This window comes from Hipposideros armiger, unplaced genomic scaffold (assembly GCF_001890085.2).
Source record: "Hipposideros armiger isolate ML-2016 unplaced genomic scaffold, ASM189008v1 scaffold_284, whole genome shotgun sequence".
Lineage (NCBI taxonomy): Eukaryota > Metazoa > Chordata > Mammalia > Chiroptera > Hipposideridae > Hipposideros > Hipposideros armiger.
The window spans coordinates 875725-894543 of record NW_017731634.1 but is presented as its reverse complement, the minus strand read 5'-3'; the positions used below and the strand labels follow the sequence as shown (position 1 = coordinate 894543).

At 53.3% G+C, this 18819-nt stretch overlaps 1 protein-coding gene across 1 annotated transcript in view; it reads right to left on the bottom strand.

The window, feature by feature from the left end:
* The window catches only part of MMEL1 (membrane metalloendopeptidase like 1), a 40580-nt gene that overhangs the window by 6660 nt on the left and 15101 nt on the right, over positions 1 to 18819 (bottom strand). Inside the window, exons 2-12 of the mRNA XM_019658529.1 lie at positions 13768 to 13845; positions 13024 to 13080; positions 11863 to 12024; positions 11539 to 11619; positions 7776 to 7871; positions 7156 to 7274; positions 6595 to 6660; positions 5384 to 5518; positions 5192 to 5281; positions 2063 to 2199; positions 1629 to 1722 (exon numbers count right to left, since the gene is read on the bottom strand). Of these exons, the coding sequence (XP_019514074.1) occupies positions 1629 to 1722; positions 2063 to 2199; positions 5192 to 5281; positions 5384 to 5518; positions 6595 to 6660; positions 7156 to 7274; positions 7776 to 7871; positions 11539 to 11619; positions 11863 to 12024; positions 13024 to 13080; positions 13768 to 13845 (1115 nt within the window). The remainder of the gene's footprint in view (positions 1 to 1628; positions 1723 to 2062; positions 2200 to 5191; positions 5282 to 5383; positions 5519 to 6594; positions 6661 to 7155; positions 7275 to 7775; positions 7872 to 11538; positions 11620 to 11862; positions 12025 to 13023; positions 13081 to 13767; positions 13846 to 18819) is intronic.

Genomic DNA, 18819 nt, shown 5'->3' with positions numbered 1-18819 from the left:
AAGTGCGCACGCTCTATCCACTGAGCCATCCGGGCGGCAGCTCAGCTCAAGGTGCCAAGTTCAGTCTTAGTTGCCGGTGGGCATAGCCCACCATCGAACAGGCAGCCTTGTTGTTAGGAGCATGTGCTCTCACCAGCTGAGCCATCCTGCCACCTTTTGGCAGCTCAGCAGCAGCTCATCTTGGGCACAGTGTCACTGGCCCATGTGGGAATTGAACTGGTGTCCCTGTTGCTCAGAGCTCACGCTCTTAAGCCAACTCTTAACCAACTGAGCCACTCAGCTGGCCCAAGGAGTGTGCAGTTTTGAGGTGGGGTCCTGACCCAGGCAGGGAGTTGGGCCTTCACCCTGGGGGTGATAGGGGACTCACCCAATCTCATAGTTTTCCTCGTCTGTCCCCTATCCTTGCCACCCTGGCCTGGCTATCTGGCCAGAGTTTGACCTCTAAGACTCCAGCCCTATCCCAAAACACAGGGTGCACTAATTTCAGAGTGGCCCTGGAGACCACATCCAGCTTGGCCACTGGCTCTCTGGGCTGGTTTTCTCTCATCACCCAAGTGACAATGAAAACATCTGCCGATCTGTCCCTGGGAGTACAAGGGCACAAGATGAAAATATGTTCCCATCAGATTCCTGGCCCCAAATTTTGGCCAGCCCAGAGCTCTGCCCAGCATCGGCTACACCTTCCTGAGCTGCAGGTTTCCTGCCTGCTAAGAAGTCAGCACGACCCTTTTTTCTCTCCCCAGAGCTCTGGGACTCAGCTCCCTCCCAGTGCTTGGCTGGTACATGTCTCCAGCCCAATGTGCAGGAACCCAGACTTGCCCCAACCTGCTCTGCCTGGTTCCCTGTCCCAGTGGGAGGCCTCCGCCCAGCCTGTTTGTGTGCAGAGAACCTCGGAGTTCTCCTGATGCCTGTGCCTTGTCCCCCGTATCGGGTATAAATGCCTCACCCATCTGTCAGCAGCATCTCAGACCTTTCCTGAAGCCATGTACCGCCCACGCCCTGGTCCAGACTTTTGCCCCCCTGGATGATGGCACCAGCCTCCACTCTGCTTCCATTCCAGTGCCACAGCCCACAGGCCAGCCTCCCAGAACAGCCACCATGATCACAGGGCCTGCCACCAGGTCCCCTGCCTCCACTCTGTGCCCCCAGCAGCCAGCGTGACCACACAAGCAGCACCTCAGACTGTGGTTCCCGCTCTTAGCACCCGGCGGCTTCCATGCATGTGGGTCCGCCCTCTGCTTGGGCCCTGGTGCCAGCCCCTGCCCCCTACCTGACCTGTCTCCTTGTCGAGCTGGCCCGGGGCACCCAGCTGTGAGACCTCAGTGCTGGTTGTTTCTGCTGCCTGGGAATCTGCCCCAGTCTCCTCATCCCTCGTCACATTTTCCTTAAGGTCTCCGGTGTCACCTCCTCAGAAAGGTCGTCCCTGCCTTCACCCCTGCCCTTACCCTGCCCTCATGTCATACTGGTTGGTTCTGAAAGAGCGAATCTCTGGTTTGTTGACAGCCTGTTGTCCGCCAGCCTCATCCGTGGCTCGACCCCGTGGCCGCAGTGCTGGCCCACAGCTGTGCTCAGTACCATGAACCGCGTGCACGAGGGAGTGGGGGCCGCCTCTGCGGGGTCTCACGCACCTTGCGGTAGTTTGCTCGTGTGTCCTTGAACCGCTGGCTCAGGCTGCTGATACGATCCAGCACCAGGCGCCAGACCAGATAGTTCTGCATGGTCCTGTGGGCGGGAGCAGAGGGAGGGTACTGGCCCGGGGAGGGGATGTGGCTCTGGGGCCCAGGCCAGCAGGTGCTGCTCCAAGCAGGGGGATTAGGGTGCTGGAGCAAACCTCCACGACAGCCCCCCACACAGCCTGTCTGCCCCAGGATGCTCGCAGTGCCTCAGGAGGGGCTCACGTCTCCAATGGAAGGCTCCACTGGCCAGTAATACTTATTTCTCCATGTCCTCACGCCTCAGAGTCAGCGCTCTGTGGGGCCCTCTCTTGAGAGGAGGAGCTGCTGGGGCGGCTGCAGCAGGGGCAAAGACGTTGAGGCTTCCTGGGACCTTCCCTGGGCCTCACCTGGCTGAGTAGGCATCGATGATGTCTTCAAGATTCTGGAGATAGGGGATGCCGTAAACCACCACTTCTTCATCTGGCAGCAGCTCGATGTTCACAGAAGATAGCACGGATTGTATGAAGAGCGTCCAGTTAAACCCCTGGGGAAAGAGGGAATATGTGTGTGTGTGTGTGTGTGTGTGTGAGTGTGTGAGAGAGAGAGAGAGAGAGAGAGAGAGAGAGAGAGAGAGAGAGAGAGAGAACGCGCCTGGGCATCCAAGAAACCCAGCCCCCACCAAAGAATATTTAAGAAATCAGGCCCCAATAATAAGAATCAGGGAAAAGGTGGGTGACATTACTACAGAGCCCACAGCCTATGAAAAGATAAGCGATTAGGCCAATACATTTCAAAACTTAAATGTACTGGAAAGATTCCTGGAAAAACACAACTTATCAAAAATGATTAAAGAAGAAGTAGAAAATATAGTCTTATACGTAATAAACTGGACCTTTAATTTGAAATATTCTTACATAGAAATACCTAGATACATCTGGCTTTCCAGTGAGTAGTATCTGACATTCAAAGAAGACATATTGCCAATCTTACTCAAACTTGCCAGAGAAGAGAAAAAAGGAAAACTCTTCTTAACTTGAGTTATGGGGCCAAGAATAACTTTAATATCAAAGTTAGGATATTACAAGAGAAGAACGTACTAGGCAAGTCTCATGATCCTAGATAACAAACATTTAAGCAAAATATTAGCAACTAGAATTCATCCATACGTATGGATAGGTATACATCATCACCAAATTAGATTTATTCAAGTTTGATGTATCATTTGAAAAATCAAATAAGGGCCAGCCGAGTGGCTCATTTGGTTAAGAGCGTGAGCTCTGAGCAACAGGGTCGCCAGTTCGATTCCCACATGGGCCAGTGAGCTGCACCCGAACTGAGCTGACAACAGGTGGCAGGATGGCTCAGCTGGTGAGAGCACATGCTCCTAACAACAAGGTTGCTGGTTCAACTCCCACATGGGATGGTGGGCTATGCCCACCCGCAACTAAGACTTAACTAGGCATCTTGAGTTGAGCGGCTGCAAGCTGCCGACAGGCGGCCGGATGACGACCGGACTTGGAGCTGAGCTAGCTGCGCCCTCCACAACTAAGACTGAAGGACAACAACTTGGCTGTTCCCCTTCCCTAATTCCCCAACACTGTTCCTTCCCCAATTCCCCAATAAAAATATCTTAAAAAAAAAAGAGGAAAAAGAAAAATCAAATCAATATAATCTGAATAAAGGAGGAAAATCTTTTATGATAACTGAATAAAGGAAGGAAATCACATGACAATTTCATTAGATACAGAAAGTCATTTAACATAAGTTGCCGTCTATTCATGGTAGCAACTCTTATTGGATTAGAAATAGAAGATAAATTTCATAATCTGATACAGGGCGTCTACACGGCAGCAGCAGCAAAAGTACACACAAGCTTTTCTCCTGAGATCAGGAGGAAGCACTAGGCTGAACTTCCTAAGACAAGTAACGAAATAAGGTCAGGAAGGCTTGCAAGGGAGGAAATAAAACTTCCTTTTCACAAAGGACATGGTTTTGTATTCATAAAATCTGAAAGGACCTACAAAGTGTTAGAACTAATATGTGCATCGAGTAAAACTGCTGTATCCAAGGTCAGTATTTCCGTGTACTAGCAACCAAGAGGAAGATAAAGTACAAAACACCATTTACAATAATATATAAAAAAAACTGGGAATAAATCGAATGAAAGATGTGTAACGCCTTGAAATAGAAAACTATACACCTCATTGAGAGAAAGGAAAGAAAACGTAAATATGTGCACGCATATATTTCATGGATTGGAAGGCTCAACACGGAAGACGCTGCTCTTCCGCACACTGATACCAGATTCCAAGCCATGCCTGTCAGCATCTCGGCGGCAGGTTTCTGGGTGGCACTGGCAACCTGTCTGAGTTCTGTGAGAAAATGCAAAAGACGAGGAATCACGATGACCTGGAAGGACCAACTTGGTAGATTACTCTGTGGCTAGCGAGACTTATCCTAAAGCTGCAGCAAGGTGCGCGCGCACACACACACACACACACACACACGTGGAGACACACCACACGACACACACAGAGGTGATTTTTAAACAGAGGTGACCTGCCGAGCAGCGTAGAGGGGGAGTCTTTTCAAGAAATAATGCTGGGTCACCCGGACATCGGTGGGAAGAAAGGAAATGATTCCTACATTGCTCCTTAAAAAAAATAAACTCGAGAGTTTGAGCTCTGAGCAACAGCGGTTCGAGTCCAGCCCGAGCTGAGCAGCCGCTGAGCTGCCAACAGGTAGCAGGATGGCTCAGCTAAAAATAAAAAAATAAAAAAATAAAAATAAAAAAAATAAACTCGAGGCCGATCTAAGACCTGGCGACCTTGAGGCAGGCAACGCCTTCTCACACGGAACACGAAGAACACTAGCCATGAAGACAAGGTGGGTTCGTCTTCGCTAAGTCGATATGTTGGATTATTTTTAACCTGCCTTCCTCCGTCTGACCTTGAGTCTGTCCCCACCCATGCCATCCACCCTCTGTTGTGGCCACAGTTGGTGGTGCAAGACCCACCTTTCCACCTTCCTGCCCCTCCTTTTGCAAGAGGAGGCCCCTATAGAAGGCCGGCCCCTCAGGGCTCAGCCCCCACCTTGTGCATAAGGTCTGGGCAGGGCAGGGGAGGGCCCCAGGGTCTGGGCGTGGGGGGTGCTCTTCAGTCAGGGGTAGGCAGAATGGTGAGCCCAGCCGTGCTGGGGTTCTGAGCAGGACCTGAGCCCTGGGTGGGTCTCCCAGACTCAGTTGAGTCAGCAACTCCTTCCAGCCTGTTTCCTGTTCAGAAAAGGGGTTGTCACCGCAGCCCCCTCACAGATGGAGTGGCCGCCCCCTGTTGCCAGATAACCCAGTTGACATCTGCTGTCTGGTGTGAAAGTGTCCGTTTGGGTGACCAGTTACAGGCACCCCTGCTCAGGAGTGGGTGTATTTCTGAGGCTTAAATGAGAGAGGCAGGAAATATGGGGTGTGCTAGGGCCTGCGCGTGCCCCCTGGACGGCCTCCTTCCGCCAACGCCTGGCACCACAGGGGTGCCTGGCCTTACCTTCAGGTGAAACTTATCCTGGAGCTCTGCTACCTCCATCCTGTGGTACAGGGCGGTGACATCGTGCCTCTCCTCCTGGGGGACCGTGGCCTGCACCAGGGCGGGGGTGGGGGTGTGGAAAGGGGGGGCACGCGGTCACAAGGTGGGTGGCCAGGGCCCGGCCCCCCGCTCTGCCTGTGGGCCCAGACTCACATTTGCTAGCTGTGTCTCCAGCTGCAGCACCTGTGCCATGTCCTTCCACACCAGGTAGCTGTTCTCGGACAGGTTCATGTCCGCCCGCAGCATCGTGGCCACTGATACCATGTACTGCAGGTAGGCTTCCCGCACCTGGGCCGAAGGACGCAGGACGGAGTTGGGTGGCCTGGGCAACCTCGGCCCACGTGGAGCTCTCTGTGGGGGTGGGGCGGGTGTAGGACAGAGCAGGCCTCCAGGATGCTCATAGGCCAACCTGGGCCAGCAGATGTTGGCTGTCCCCTTGGGGCACGGGGAGGGGCATGTCAGACTGCCACGCCCTCCCAGGCCAGGCCCTTAGCTGTCACTCACACTCCCTGGCAAGCCGGCCCATGGGTGGACTGTGCCTGGTTCCCAGACCCATGCTGGGGCCCCGTGCCAAGGCCATGCCCACACAGCTCAGGCCTGACAACCCCACTTCAGCCCTTCCAGCGGATGACCCCATGCACTTGAGCTTCTGCAGGACTGGGAGGCCTGTTCTGCTGGATGGCATGGCCGCACACAGGTGCTGGCCGAGGTCCGGTCCTCAGGTCCTCAGGTCCCCAGGGCCCCGGGGCCGTCAGGTGCCGGGGTTAAATTAAGGGTGGGCTGCCCTAGCCAGGCTGGCCTCAGCCCAGGAATCAGGACTTGGCCCTGAGGACGTGACGTGTGCCCTGCCTGGGCCCACTGCCATCCTGGCCCGTGGCGGGGACTCCTCGTTGCAGCAGGAGCCACAGCGGCCACAGCAGCTGCCTGGCCTGATCCACGGCTGCCGGGCGAGAGCCTTTCCCGACGGCCCAGCCCGGCTGCTCTGAGTGGGGTCCCTTGGTCCTGCTACCCCAGCCCCATGGCCTCAACCTCGCCTTTTCTCCTGGCTGCACCCATCCCCCAGGGCCTCGGCCAGGAGGCCCACCTGCTGCTCCCCACCAGCCTGTGGGTCACGTCACGCCTCCCTCTCTTCCTTCCCAGCTCCCCCTCCACCCCCACACTCCCTGTGATGGTGACAAAGCTCGTCCTCAGCCTTCAGCGCCAGGCTCCACTCATACAGGTATGACAAAGGCTAGCTGTGGGGGCCAGGGCCAAGCAGACACACAGGGGGGCTCGGCTCCAGTGGGCCCTGGAGTGATGGGAGGAGGGGCCCAGAGCAGGGGGCAGGCAGGACAGGGCCCGGGGCACGGGCTCTGCCCACTCACCTTCCGGTTGCTGCCCTTGTTGAAATAGTACTCTCGGGACGGCATGCCCAAGGTGGGCTGGTCTATCTGGAGACACAGAGGCTGTGAACCCTGGCCAGGCACCGGGGGTCCCCACAGCCTGGCTGAGGCGGGCAGCAGCCCTCTCCCCTTCCCCTAGGACCCAAGAGGGGGGCATGCTGAGGTGCATACAGGCATCCTGGTGCCCAAGCCCTGCTCAGTGAGTGACGGGCAGAGGGCTGCCAGGGACGGGCCGAGGGGGTGTGGGCAGGATTATGGTGCACATTCACCACGGGGGTCCCTTTGGCCTTCTAGCTGTGGCCAGTGGTGGCTTTTTGAGGTCAGGCTTCCTGAGAACCAACCCAGCACATGGGCCTCTGATCAACACACGGGTCATTGGCAGCTGGTTCCCCAAACCACAGATGTGGCCCAGCGCAGGGGCCTGGGAGCACACCCAGGGCTGGCCTGCCCCTCTGGCCACGGCCCTGGCCATCTCCCCGCTATGCTGGGGGAGCCCAGCCGGGCGGGGGGACCCGGCACCCCACCCTGCAGTACAGCTCATACGTAGATGATATGCCGGCTGGAGTTCTGGTCGTCGTTCCAGATGAAGAGGTCGACGAGGACACGCCTGTTGAACTGTGTGTTCATCACAGCCAGCTGCTCCTCCAGCGCCCAGGTGGGGCCTGGGGAGTCAGTGCCCAATGCTGGAGACCGGCCGGGCCCCTGGGGTCCCAGCCCAGCCCCTTGTCCAACAGCGAGTCCTGGCCTCCTAAGCCCAGACCTCAGGGGGCAGAGGGGAACATGGAGGTGCGACTCCCCACAGTCCACAGGGGACAACGGCTCTGAGAGCAGCACTGTGTGCTGGGGGCTGCCAGCTGTGGGTGCGTCCCGTGCCTGGCTCCCCAACTTGGGCCTGGGCCAGAGTGCAGAGAGCAGAGCCCATGCCCGGAACTGGGAGCCCTGGGTCCCGGGCCTGTGTCTGGAAGACGAGTCCTCCCAGGAGTCTAGAAGGGACATCCCTCTGCAGAGCTGGAGGGGACTAGTTGCAGGTAGCCCCCCCACCCCCCTCACCCCCCTGCCATTGGTGCAAAGTCCCCAGCATGGGCTCGGAAGGCCTTGGCTCCAAGGAGCCACAGGCTCAGGGTCCCTCGGTCTGTGCAAGGCTCCCCCAGCTCTGGCCTTACCTACAGTGTCGTTCCATTCGTCCGTGGCCACCGGCCAGCCTCCCACCTCCTCTAAGATGCGCAGCAGGGGCTCGGAGTCCCGTTTCTCTATCACACCTGGGGGAGGAGCAGTGGATGGTCACCCCGCCCCCAGACACCCGCCCCCACACAGATCTGCAGGGAGGTCGCCTGCCAAGCCACAGCCCGACCGTCAGACTGCGCGGGAGGGCCTGGAAAGAACAGAGACGGGACCCAGGCGTGAAGGTGGCTTGGGGACTGATGAAAGCGTGGCACCACCAGGACAAAGAGGGCAGGAGGGGAGGACAGGCCTGGGGCTGTGGGCGGCGGAGTCGGTCGGTGGGCGAGCCAGCCTGAGGGGGCCCGTGGCCAGGAGCGGGAGATGCTCAGAGCCGCCCCGGGAATACACTGGTGGCCTGGAGTGGGGCGAGGGCCAGCCCGGTAGGAGCTCCAGCACGGCGCACACGCTGGGCAGGGTGTAAAACATCTCCTCCAGGGCAGGGGCGACCTGGCAGGAAGCTTGGGAGAACTTGACTCGAAGACTAAGCGAAGGTGCCAACGCAGTGTGGAAACAAGGGATGATGCCCAAATGAGAAAAGCAGGGGCATCAGGGCGCTCAGAACACCGGGAGAACTTCACTGGGGTGGGCAAGAAGGGGGCTGTAGGAGTGACCTGATGGGAAGGTGGTCTCGGGAGCTGGGGCGTGGCCTGGGGAGCTGGGGCATGGCCTGGGGAGCTGGAGGCATGGCCTGGGGAGCTGGGGCGTGGCCTGGGAAGCTGGGGGCGTGGCCTGGGGAGCTGGAGGCATGGCCTGGGGAGCTGGGGCGTGGCCTGGGGGAACCGGGGGCGTGGCCTGGGGAGCTGGGGGCAGTGACTAGAAGCGGATGTTCCACATGATTGGTGTGGGCATCCTTGGCTCCTCTGGCTGGTCCTGGATTGGAAGTAGGGACAGAACTCAGGGAAGCTGCCATCTTGGGACCATTGTTGGAGGGCTGTTTGGCTGCCTGGGCTGGATCCCAGAGATGATGGGTTGGCTTCCCGGTGGAGATCTTGGATCAGGGTTGTGTATTTATATACGGTTTGGCCATTGTTCTTTTGTGTATTCAGTCTTGCAGGCCAGAAATTCCATAGGGTGGGAGCATAAGAAGTACCCTGGGTACTCGCCAGACTGGACGAACTGACCTTCAGTTTCCATGGGGAGGAGAGGAGACAAGCCAGGGTGTGTGCAAGCTGGGGGCTCATCGAGGCATCCCCCATACAGCTGGGGTCCCAAAGAGCCCCGCTGTCAGTACACGACAAACAAATCTCGCCCTCCAGGAGACCCCTGGGAAAACAGCCAGCCTGAACCAGAGCAGCTGACCCACAGGCTGGGTTTGCAAGCCCCCATGCAGGGACTGAAGGGCAGACAGGCCAGAGGTGCCTCAAATGTGTGAGTCCTCTTCATAGAAACCAAAACACCGAGAAATCTCACAACACCCTCCCCACGACACACACACACACACACACACACACACACACACACACACACACCCTTTTTTGACCAGACTTTATTCAGGCCTGTGCACTTCCTTATAAAACCCAGTTTTAACAAGAACCCTGCTGAGTCAGTGTAACCAGAATTCCCACCCTCCATATCTGGGCAGGGTCCTCCTCCAAGTGACGTCTGACCACCTGCTTGCCTTCAGCAAGAATCCTGTTAAGTTGGATTAGCCAGAATCCCTCCTCACGCCTGATGGTTCCTCTTAGTAAATTCCCACCCACTGAACCCACCTGCCCTTGGCGTTAATGTCCCCTGTACTTGGCTGTACTTGGGAGTTGAGCCCATGTCTCTCCCCCAAGACAAAACCCCATCCCAGTGGTCCTCACACCTCCTGAGATGGCCCTGAGTAAACTCTGCCTCACCAGCTTTAACAAGTTTCAGGAATCATTTTGTCTTTAACACACATATTTATATACATACACACTCATACACAGATACACACGTATACATATACACATATATACACACATACACTCATACAGATACACACATACACACATTCATATACATATATGGTATGACAATTAAGTTCGCAAACTCATCTTAGAAAAAGTGTTACATGCCACCTTGCTGAATATCACTATGGTCACCTTCAAAGTACTCCCCTTGGGAAGCTATGCACTGATGCCAGCGCCTAGTCCACACTTCAAAGCAATTTTGGAACTCTTTTTTTGAATGGCCATCAGAGCTGTTGTCGTATTACCCTTGATGTCCTGAATGTCATCAAAATGTCTTCCTTTCTTTATTTCCTTTATCTTTGGATAAAGAAAGAAGTCATTGGGGGCTAGATCAGGTGAGTAGGGAGGGTGTTCCAATACAGTTATTTATTTACTGGCTAAAAACTCTCTCACAGACAGTGCCATGTGAGCTGGTGCATTGTCGTGATGCAAGAACCATGAATTGTTAACTTGGTTCACTATTTGTACAGTTGGTACAAATTCATAATGAATAATCCCTCTGATATCAAAAAAGGTTAGCAACATCATTTTGACTCTTGATTTGGACTGACGGAACTTTTTTGGTCATGGAGAATTGGCAGACCTCCATTGTGCACTTTGACGCTTTGTTTCAGGGTCGCATTGGGACACCCATGTTTCATCACCAGTGATAACACGGCCCAAAACATCATCTTGCCTCTCCAAATGGTCTTGGCAAACTTCAATTCTCCTTTGCTTTTGTTCATCGGTGAGCTCCTTTGGGACCATTTTTGCACACACCTTTCTCATGCCAAGATTTTCAGTTAAGATTTTCCTGTTTCTCTTTCAATGTTTACTTGGTCTGCTCACTTCTCACAGTCAACTGATGATTTTGATGCACAATTTGACAAATTTTTGCAATGTTTTCATCAGTTCTGCTCATTACTGGCCACCCTGACCTCTCTTCATCAGTGATGCGTTCTCTCCCCTCAGAAAAACGTTTAATCCATTTGTATACTGCCATTTTCTTCATGGCATTATCCCCGTAAACTTGGGCTAACATGTCCCTGATTCCACTTCCACTTTTGCTAAGTTTAACAAGAAATTTAATATTTGTTCATTGCTCTAATTCAAGCTCAGACATTCTCACGACGGCACACAAAAACACACAACAATAATGAATGCCACTCAGCAAGACACCACCACATGTCGACACAAACACAGCTGTGAGACATTGATATACCAAGGTTACGAATCCTTACTGAGCTGTTTGTACAGCACTGCCAATGTAAGCGCATGGTGGCGAGTTCACGAACTTTATTGTCACCTCATCCATACACATATACTCACACACACACACATACACATACGCAGGCATGCACACATGCATGCATACACACATGCACATATATACACACATGCACACACAAACACATAAATATACACACATGGTATATACACATACATACACACACATACATATACATACACACACTTTTCCTGGGGCTCCCAGGCAGGCCTCTCACTGTCTTCCTCTTGCCTGACCAGCGTGGCCAGTGCTGGGGGCATGGGCAGTTGACTGTAAGTCTATGCCCCATGGGGGGGTCTGGACCCAGTGGCCAGATGGGGGGCACAGCACACAGCCCTCTGGTCTGAGTGGCACCCATTCCTCCATGCTCTGCTGCAGGGGCCAGGCTCCAGGCCCCCCACGCTCACTGTCATTCATGCACCCCCCAACACTCAGTCTCGTTCATGTGCCCCCCCACCCCACTCTCCTATGCTCATTCTCCTACACCCCCCCCCCACTCACTCTCATTCATGCAGGAGCGGTACAGCGTCTTCGCCTTCTGCACGGCCGGCCGGTCCTTGCTGGTGGAATTCTCCAGCACCCCTGTGGGCCAAGGAGAAAGCTGGACAGAGGCCTAGGTGGCTGCTGGGGTCCAGGTCAAAGATCTCCATACTCAGCGAGAGGTGGTCTCTGTCCTGGCCGGGCTTTTATCCCAGGGGCTCCCCTCTCCCCTGTGCATACTGGACAGAGGACTCAGCACGCTGTCCTCATGGGCCCCCTGCCGCCCTCTTGTGGGGCAGATGCATGGCCTCACCGGGTGCGTCCCCCAGGTGGCAGCCAGCTCACCTTTGAGGATGACCTCCAGCTTGTCCCGCAGGATGTCAAAGACGCTGTACCGGGAGTTGGTCTCAGGGATCACGTGGCGCCACAGCCAGCCTCCGCATGCGTACTGGTAGAAGTCGTCACATGGTTCCTGGGACAGGTCCATGTTCTGGAGGATCCTGGCGGCTGCTCATCCCCGGGGTGGGCAAGGAAGAAGGGGAACCCAGTTGTGGACGCCCAGTGGGCTGCCCGATATTCAATTGTAGCTGTGTGCCCTTGAGAGTGTTAATCACCCTCTCTGAACCTCCTTGGGCTCAGAAGCAGGGGATTCAACTTCCAGGGCTACCATATGTCAGCCACATGACCTTGAACCCCATGACCTCTCCGATCCTCCACGTCTTCCTCTGCAGATCGAGGAAGCAGTCTGACAAGAGTGCCGAGGGGATGGGCCGAGACTGCAGGCTCACAGGAAGGGCTCTGGGAGCCCCCGGCTAGGGCCTTCTGCCCAGACTCTGTCCTCGGGATGGAGGGAGGGGTGCTCTCACCCACCAAGAAGGGGGTGCTTTCTGTCAGAGGGCATGGCTTTGCCCCAGAAGCCGGAGCGTTCAGGGATATGGGAGCCCGCTCCTGGCGGAGTGCTCTCAGGGGAGGTGGGGGGCTGCCACCCAGGCCCCCCTTGCTTTCGGATCCACTTGGCTGGGACCTCACAGGAAACCCACCACAAGCACCCACAGCCCCAGTGTGGGTAGAAAGACCATATTTCTGAGTTTTTTTCACTAGTGTCTCCTCACACCATTTCCACTGTTTTTTTTTTTCTTAATCTGCAAGTAGCAGCATAGGGCCCCCAATTTTAAGACAAATTCCTGGGAGGAAACTAATTGAGGATGTTCATTTCTGTGGCCTTTCTTTCTGTAAATGCAGAAGAGACCCTGGGGTCGGGTGAGGACAGGGACCTGAGCAGGTGGGGGGGGCCTGGGGGCGTCTGTGTGTGTGTGTGTGTGTGTGTGTGACACATAGGAGTGGTACCCACTTCGTCCACCCACTGCAGAGTCCCCGACAGCCTGCAGGGCCAAGGCCAGCCCACTGGCCCCATTGCCCCTTGGCCTCAGGCAGGGCCTGTGGTGGCATCACGGGAGCCCTCAGCCCCTGGCCAGGGCTGCGGGAGGTGCGGAGGGCGGGGCTTACCTGCTATCACACAACCAGGGGTGGTGCAGATATTGTCCTCGTCCGGCTCCTTGACGGCTGTAGACAAGGAGCAGAGTGAGCACATGGAGAGGCGGGTGGCACAGGTGAGGTGGGTGGGTCAGGGCAGGGGTGGGGCCCAGGCTGGGGCAGTTGGGGCCTGGCCTCCACACCACCCCCGGGCCCTGTGGGCCATCCAGCCTGGGGCCCTGAGGGCCAGTCTGGAGGGCTGTCCCATGGTGGCCCAGGCCTGAGGCCTTCAGTGTGGGTGAACCCCGTTCTGTCTTGACACCTGCAGTGACCCGGGCACCCCTTTACACCATCTGCCTCCACTGACCCTGCAGCTGCCCTAGGCCCTCATGGCGGAAGCTGGCCATGGTGCCCTCCTGCTGTCTGCCCGGCCAGCTCTCACCTCACCAAGGGCCAGCTCCTCCAGGCAGCCTGTCTGTGCTGCCTGGCTCTGCACACCCCCCGCCAGCTGGTTGTGCAAATGAGCACCTGCCAGGCCCAGCAGGAGCGCCCGAGCCTGGGGGACAGTGTGACTTGTGCCACCTGCATTCCTTCCACTGTCCTCTGTTCCCACAGGATTCTGGGTGTCCCGGGCAGGGCCCCACCCACTGCTGCCTGGGCCTGCTGTGAACCCAGCCTGGCCATGGACTCCCTGCCCCTCTGCCAAGGGCCCAGGCCAGCCAGCTGGAGGCCCCGTTCCTGCCCCTGCTTGGGCGTGCTGGATGGGGGGCAGGCTACCTCGGGGTTGTCGGTCTACAGCGATCTCCTCTTCCTGCGAGAAGCAAAGCCGGCTAGTAAGGACTGGCAGCTGCTTCCCTGGGGAGAGACAGTCTCAGCTATGGCTTCCAGCAGGGGCAACGTTGGATAGCCCTGTATTCCCCTGCGTCCTGGGGCTCCCTGTATAGCCCTGCGGCTCTCCCCTCTGCAGTGAGGGCTGGTTACCAGGGAACCCCCACACAGGGACCCCAGCAGAATTCATCTCTGACGCCGCCTGGCTTTCCAGCCCACTCCCAGGTCCTCCCCGCCGGGCCCCGTATCTGCAGGGACCCAGGGGGATCCTGAGACAGAAACTCCTGCCCCCAAAGAAGTCCCCCTGACTCCCTGTCCCATCTCATGTGGAACAGGCAGCTCCTGAGGTCCTACCACAGCAGGAGCAACAGGCGTGTTTAGGGAAAAGGATGTCCGGGGGCGGGGGGGGGTAACTGTCAGACCCCCTGACCACCCTGAGCTCCATTGTCTGCTGAAGAGGCACAGCCATCCTCCCTTCATTCCTGCTCTACACGGGGTGGGTGGGGAGGGGGTCATTGCCTGGTCAGTGTCAGGACCTTCTGGGGTGGGCTGTTGTGAGGACCTCGGCCCGGACCCTAGGCCAGACAGACTCACTTTTTAAAAATCATACTTCAGCTACTGCAGCTAAACTCTAAGCAGAACTTCCCGTTAAGACACCAGGGGTTGGTAATACTAGACAGTAAACGCCTAGCTTTACAAGAAATGGGTTGCAACAGAAATATTAAAAATGTTTTACAGGGCCGGCCGAGTGGCGTGATGGTTAAGAACTGGCTTGGGATGCCAGAGGGCCTCGGTTCAGATCCCACATATGAAGGCCAGTGACACTGCCCTCCACAGCTAAGATGCTGAACAACAGCTCAACCTGGAGCTGGGCTGCTGTGAGTTGCCGGCGACGGCGTAGGCTGCAGCCCCTGTGGCAGTGGGTTGCCATGGGCTACCGTGTGTAGCCAGCAGCCAGCGTGAGTGGCCAGCAGCCACAGTGAGTGGCCGTCCAGAAGCCGGCGACTGATCTGCCTCACCCGGGAAGAGCGCAATGATGGTGCCAACTTGGGCCAGTGAAGCAACGTCCTCCACAACTAGACTGAGGAACAAAAGGACAGCAACTTGTCTGTTCCCCTTCCCCAATTCCCCAGCGCTGTTCCCATCCTCCAATTCCCCAATAAAAATCTTAAAAAAAAAAAATTGTTTTACAGAAGTCGTTTTGTCACAACTGGCTTGGAACATTTCACAATAACTAACAGCTCTTTTTGCTTCTGTACACCTGCTTTGCTTCTGCTTTTTGCCCAATACCCCGGAAAGCAAGCCCTATAAAACTTCCACCCGCCAAGACCTCGGGGCCGTTCTCCTCTTGCAGAGTGAGGCGGTCGCCAGGCTTGCCTTAATAGAGCCTTTGGAACGAAAACTCTGTCTCTTAGGTCATTTTTAAGAAGAAAGAACCTAACATTTGTAGGCCCCAGCGAGATAAGCGCAGCCGGCTCGTCTCCTCCCTCGGTGATCGCAGACCCTTTGTCAGGGGTTGGCCACCCTGATGATATTCCAGGGCCCCGGCAACTAGGTCGGCATCCCCGGGAGTGGAGCTCGGGCTCTGCAGCTGACTCCCTTGTTCCAGAGACTTTATTTGGGAATCCTTGAAAGGTAAGAGGTCTCTATGATCTCTTTTGGTTTGGGGTCACGACCATTGAGGGACTCTTAGGGGCCGGACGCGGCTCATACCCTTGAGTCCAGGGACACCCTGAGATGGCAGAGTCTCCCCTTGGTTTGGGTTCGAGCTGCGATGAGTATTCCGTGGCTCCCGGCCCTTTTGGTTGTCTGCTTTACTTTGGTGCCTCGTTTGTGTCTGCTGTCCTCTTAATTGTGTCATCGGTCTCTGGACTGTCAGTTTCATGTTTCTTTTCGTCGTCTAATTCTTGTCCCTGAGAGATGGGACACCTCCGGAGACGTAGGCAGTGGGACCTGATATGTTCCTCACGTTCCATTAAGGGAACCTGTTTTGTTCCTCACAATCCTATAAGTAAACCTGTTATGCTGCCCATGAGTGAACCTGGTACTTGGATGGGCCCTGTCTGTCTTCTACAGTTTTGTCAATCTATTTAGCAGAACTGGTTCTGGTCTAAGTTAATTGGTACAAGGTGTTATTGCACCTTGGTTCTGGTAAAGGAGTGCACAGGGGATGCACCTAATATTTATTTATTTATTTTTATAGCTGAGCCATCCCGCCACCTATTGGCAGCTCAGCGGCAGCTCAGCTCAGGCCGGGCATTGAACTGCTGTTGCTCAGAGCTCACACTCTTGAGCGAGCTCTTAACCAACTGAGCTACTCAGCTGGCTCCTAATATTTAATGAATGTCTGTCACATGGTATTTTGTTGTCTTTTTAATCTGTTTGGTAAACCTGGTATCTGGATAAGTCTCTTGCATGGACCATGTTTCTTGTTGTCCTTTTGTCTATTTGTTCAGTGTCTCCTTAATAAACTCCCCTAGTTTCTTCCCCGATCCCCGTCTTGTCATGTAAATTAGCTTTTAGTTTCAATCCCAACTAGGGCCCACTGGGCAAAATATTAGGCCATTGGAAAACTATAACTGTAAGCTGTTAACCAAAAGGAAAGTAATGTTCTATTACAGTACTGCTTGGCCAATGTATGTTTAAATTATGGAGGGCACTGGTCGCTCTATAACTTATTGGGTTGCACCATTTTATAGATAAAATTGTTCTGTTAGAGAGTCTGGAAAATAAGGTAAAATTTCTTCAGGATCATGTATTCTAAAAAAATATTTAATGCTAAGGTCGGTTTAACTTTCAGTCACATAAATATATCTCTAAGATTATTAACATTAAATATGGTACCTTTTGTTTTGCCTAAGTTTACAGAGATAAGTTTATGTTATCTATCACAAATTTGTCAAAAATAAGGTTTTAGATAAAACTTTTCAATAGTAATTATATAATATAGATACTTAAATATAGTTTCTCAGCATGTGTTGATAACTTAAGATTTTAATTTTACTAAGTTACGTTAAATGATAAAAGTTATTAAATTTGTAGATATTTCAACATGATAAAATACTAAAATATTAATTATTAGATAGGTCTGAGTTCATCTATTTCTGGCTTCTTGTCACAGAAAAGCTAAAAGACATAACTTATACTTCTAAAGGTTGCCCAATGTATTATAGATTTACTAATAAAAATATTGGTTACTTAGTTTTGGTTATCAATAAAAAGTAAGGTCTTAAAGGTTGTAGATTTTGGTATATAAAAAAATACAAGAAAGGTATAGGATGTAGAGGCACACTTTTGAAGGAACTGAGGGAGGGTGGTTTGTCCTGAGGATGATTGTTTCTAAAATAAATGGGACAGGTTGGAAGAAACTAGACAAGTTGTAGAAGGAATGTAAAAAAAAAATTTTTTTTTTGGGGGGAAATTTTATGTATGGTTAAACTAGATATGTTTAAATGAGTCTGGATATCACAAGTAAGCTAGTACAGGGTTAATTCAGTTTTCCCTTTTTGCTGGATAGGATAAAATTTGTTAAATTACTGGTCTACTACTAATGTTATAAAAAAGGTTTTCTGCCTGAAAAGTAAAGATTGTATGTCATCAGAATAATTTTCTGTATTTTATATTGTCTCAATCGGGTCTTTGGTTGCTCAAGGGATTAAATTTAGGAGTTGAGTTTTGCTAATAGCTATATAAACTTCTGTGTTTTGGAAACCACTGGAGCTCGTGTACCGTCCTCGGTATCAAAAATAGGCCAATATAAAAAAGCCTAGCCTAATACAACTAGCAGCATATTCTAATAGTTCTGACCCTCTGTTACCTTCTGGTAAAGAGGCTCAGATCTTAAAAAAAAGGGTCCAGGAAGTTGTTTAAATATCTTTGACAGCTAGGATAAAAATAAAGGAACAGTCAGAGCGGAAGATAAGACCAGAGCCAGGCCAGATTTTGGCCACAGTTATAATCACCCAGGGCTAAAGCCACCTCAGGGCACCCGCAAGCCCCAGAGGAGGAAACACCGGGTAGAGGAGCCAGCTTTGGATATAGAAGGCCAGACCGCTGGGATGAGGAGTAGCCTGATCTTACTAAACAGCCGTGCCCTCTGTACAAACTAAAGTCCCCTGGAGGAGGGATTGTCCCCTGCTCTGAAGGGAGTAGGGACCGAGTCCTTCCCCACAAGGGGCTATAAAGAACTACAGGCCTAAAGCTCCCAGCGGCTCCCAAGCTATTCTCATCACAGGGGTAAAACTGTAGGTTACCCTGACGTGGCAGGTAAACCTGTTAATTTTTCTAATTAATATAAAAGCCATTTATTCTGTCTCAACTGCTCAGTCTGGGACTTTTTCTTTTTCTCTAAAACTACTCGGTTACAAAGATACTGAGAGCCCCCGGATTTAGACTTATTTTACTCAGCCTGTTCCTTACCATTAGTCTATATCTTAAAAAAAATGTAAAATACTATTAAAAGCCTAGGGAAAGGCCTCTAACAGACCAGTTAGTTCCTATATAGGAGAAACCCTGTATAATTTTTTTGTACCAACAGCTGTTAGGCTCCAGAGACAGTAACTAGGTCCACTTTCCTTAAATTAATCTTTTCATTTAAGTCTCCACAGGACTTCCCCAAAGAAACACTATCATTCATGTTCCTGGGAGCCAGTTAAAAACCTTGGACTCTTGTTCAAGCTAAACTACTAAAGCTACTTGTTGTTGTTGCTTTTCTCAATTTGATGTGGTCGGAGGTCCTTCTCAAGGTTTGGAGATTGAGGCTACCAGGGCCTGCCAGTGGTTGGGGGCCTTGGAAATACGGGTAGTGCCCCTGCAATGTAGCCAGTCCCAGCAGGGGAGGCCGGCATAGTCTTCCTGGCGGATCTCAAGACCCCTTCCTCTCATCTGAGATCAGATAGGATAAGAGTTCCGCAAATCCCCTAATAGGCAGGGACAGCTCTACGCCCCTGCCCAGCAGGAAGCAGATACAGAAAAAGAGACCTCCTATCTCTCAGCTTCCCA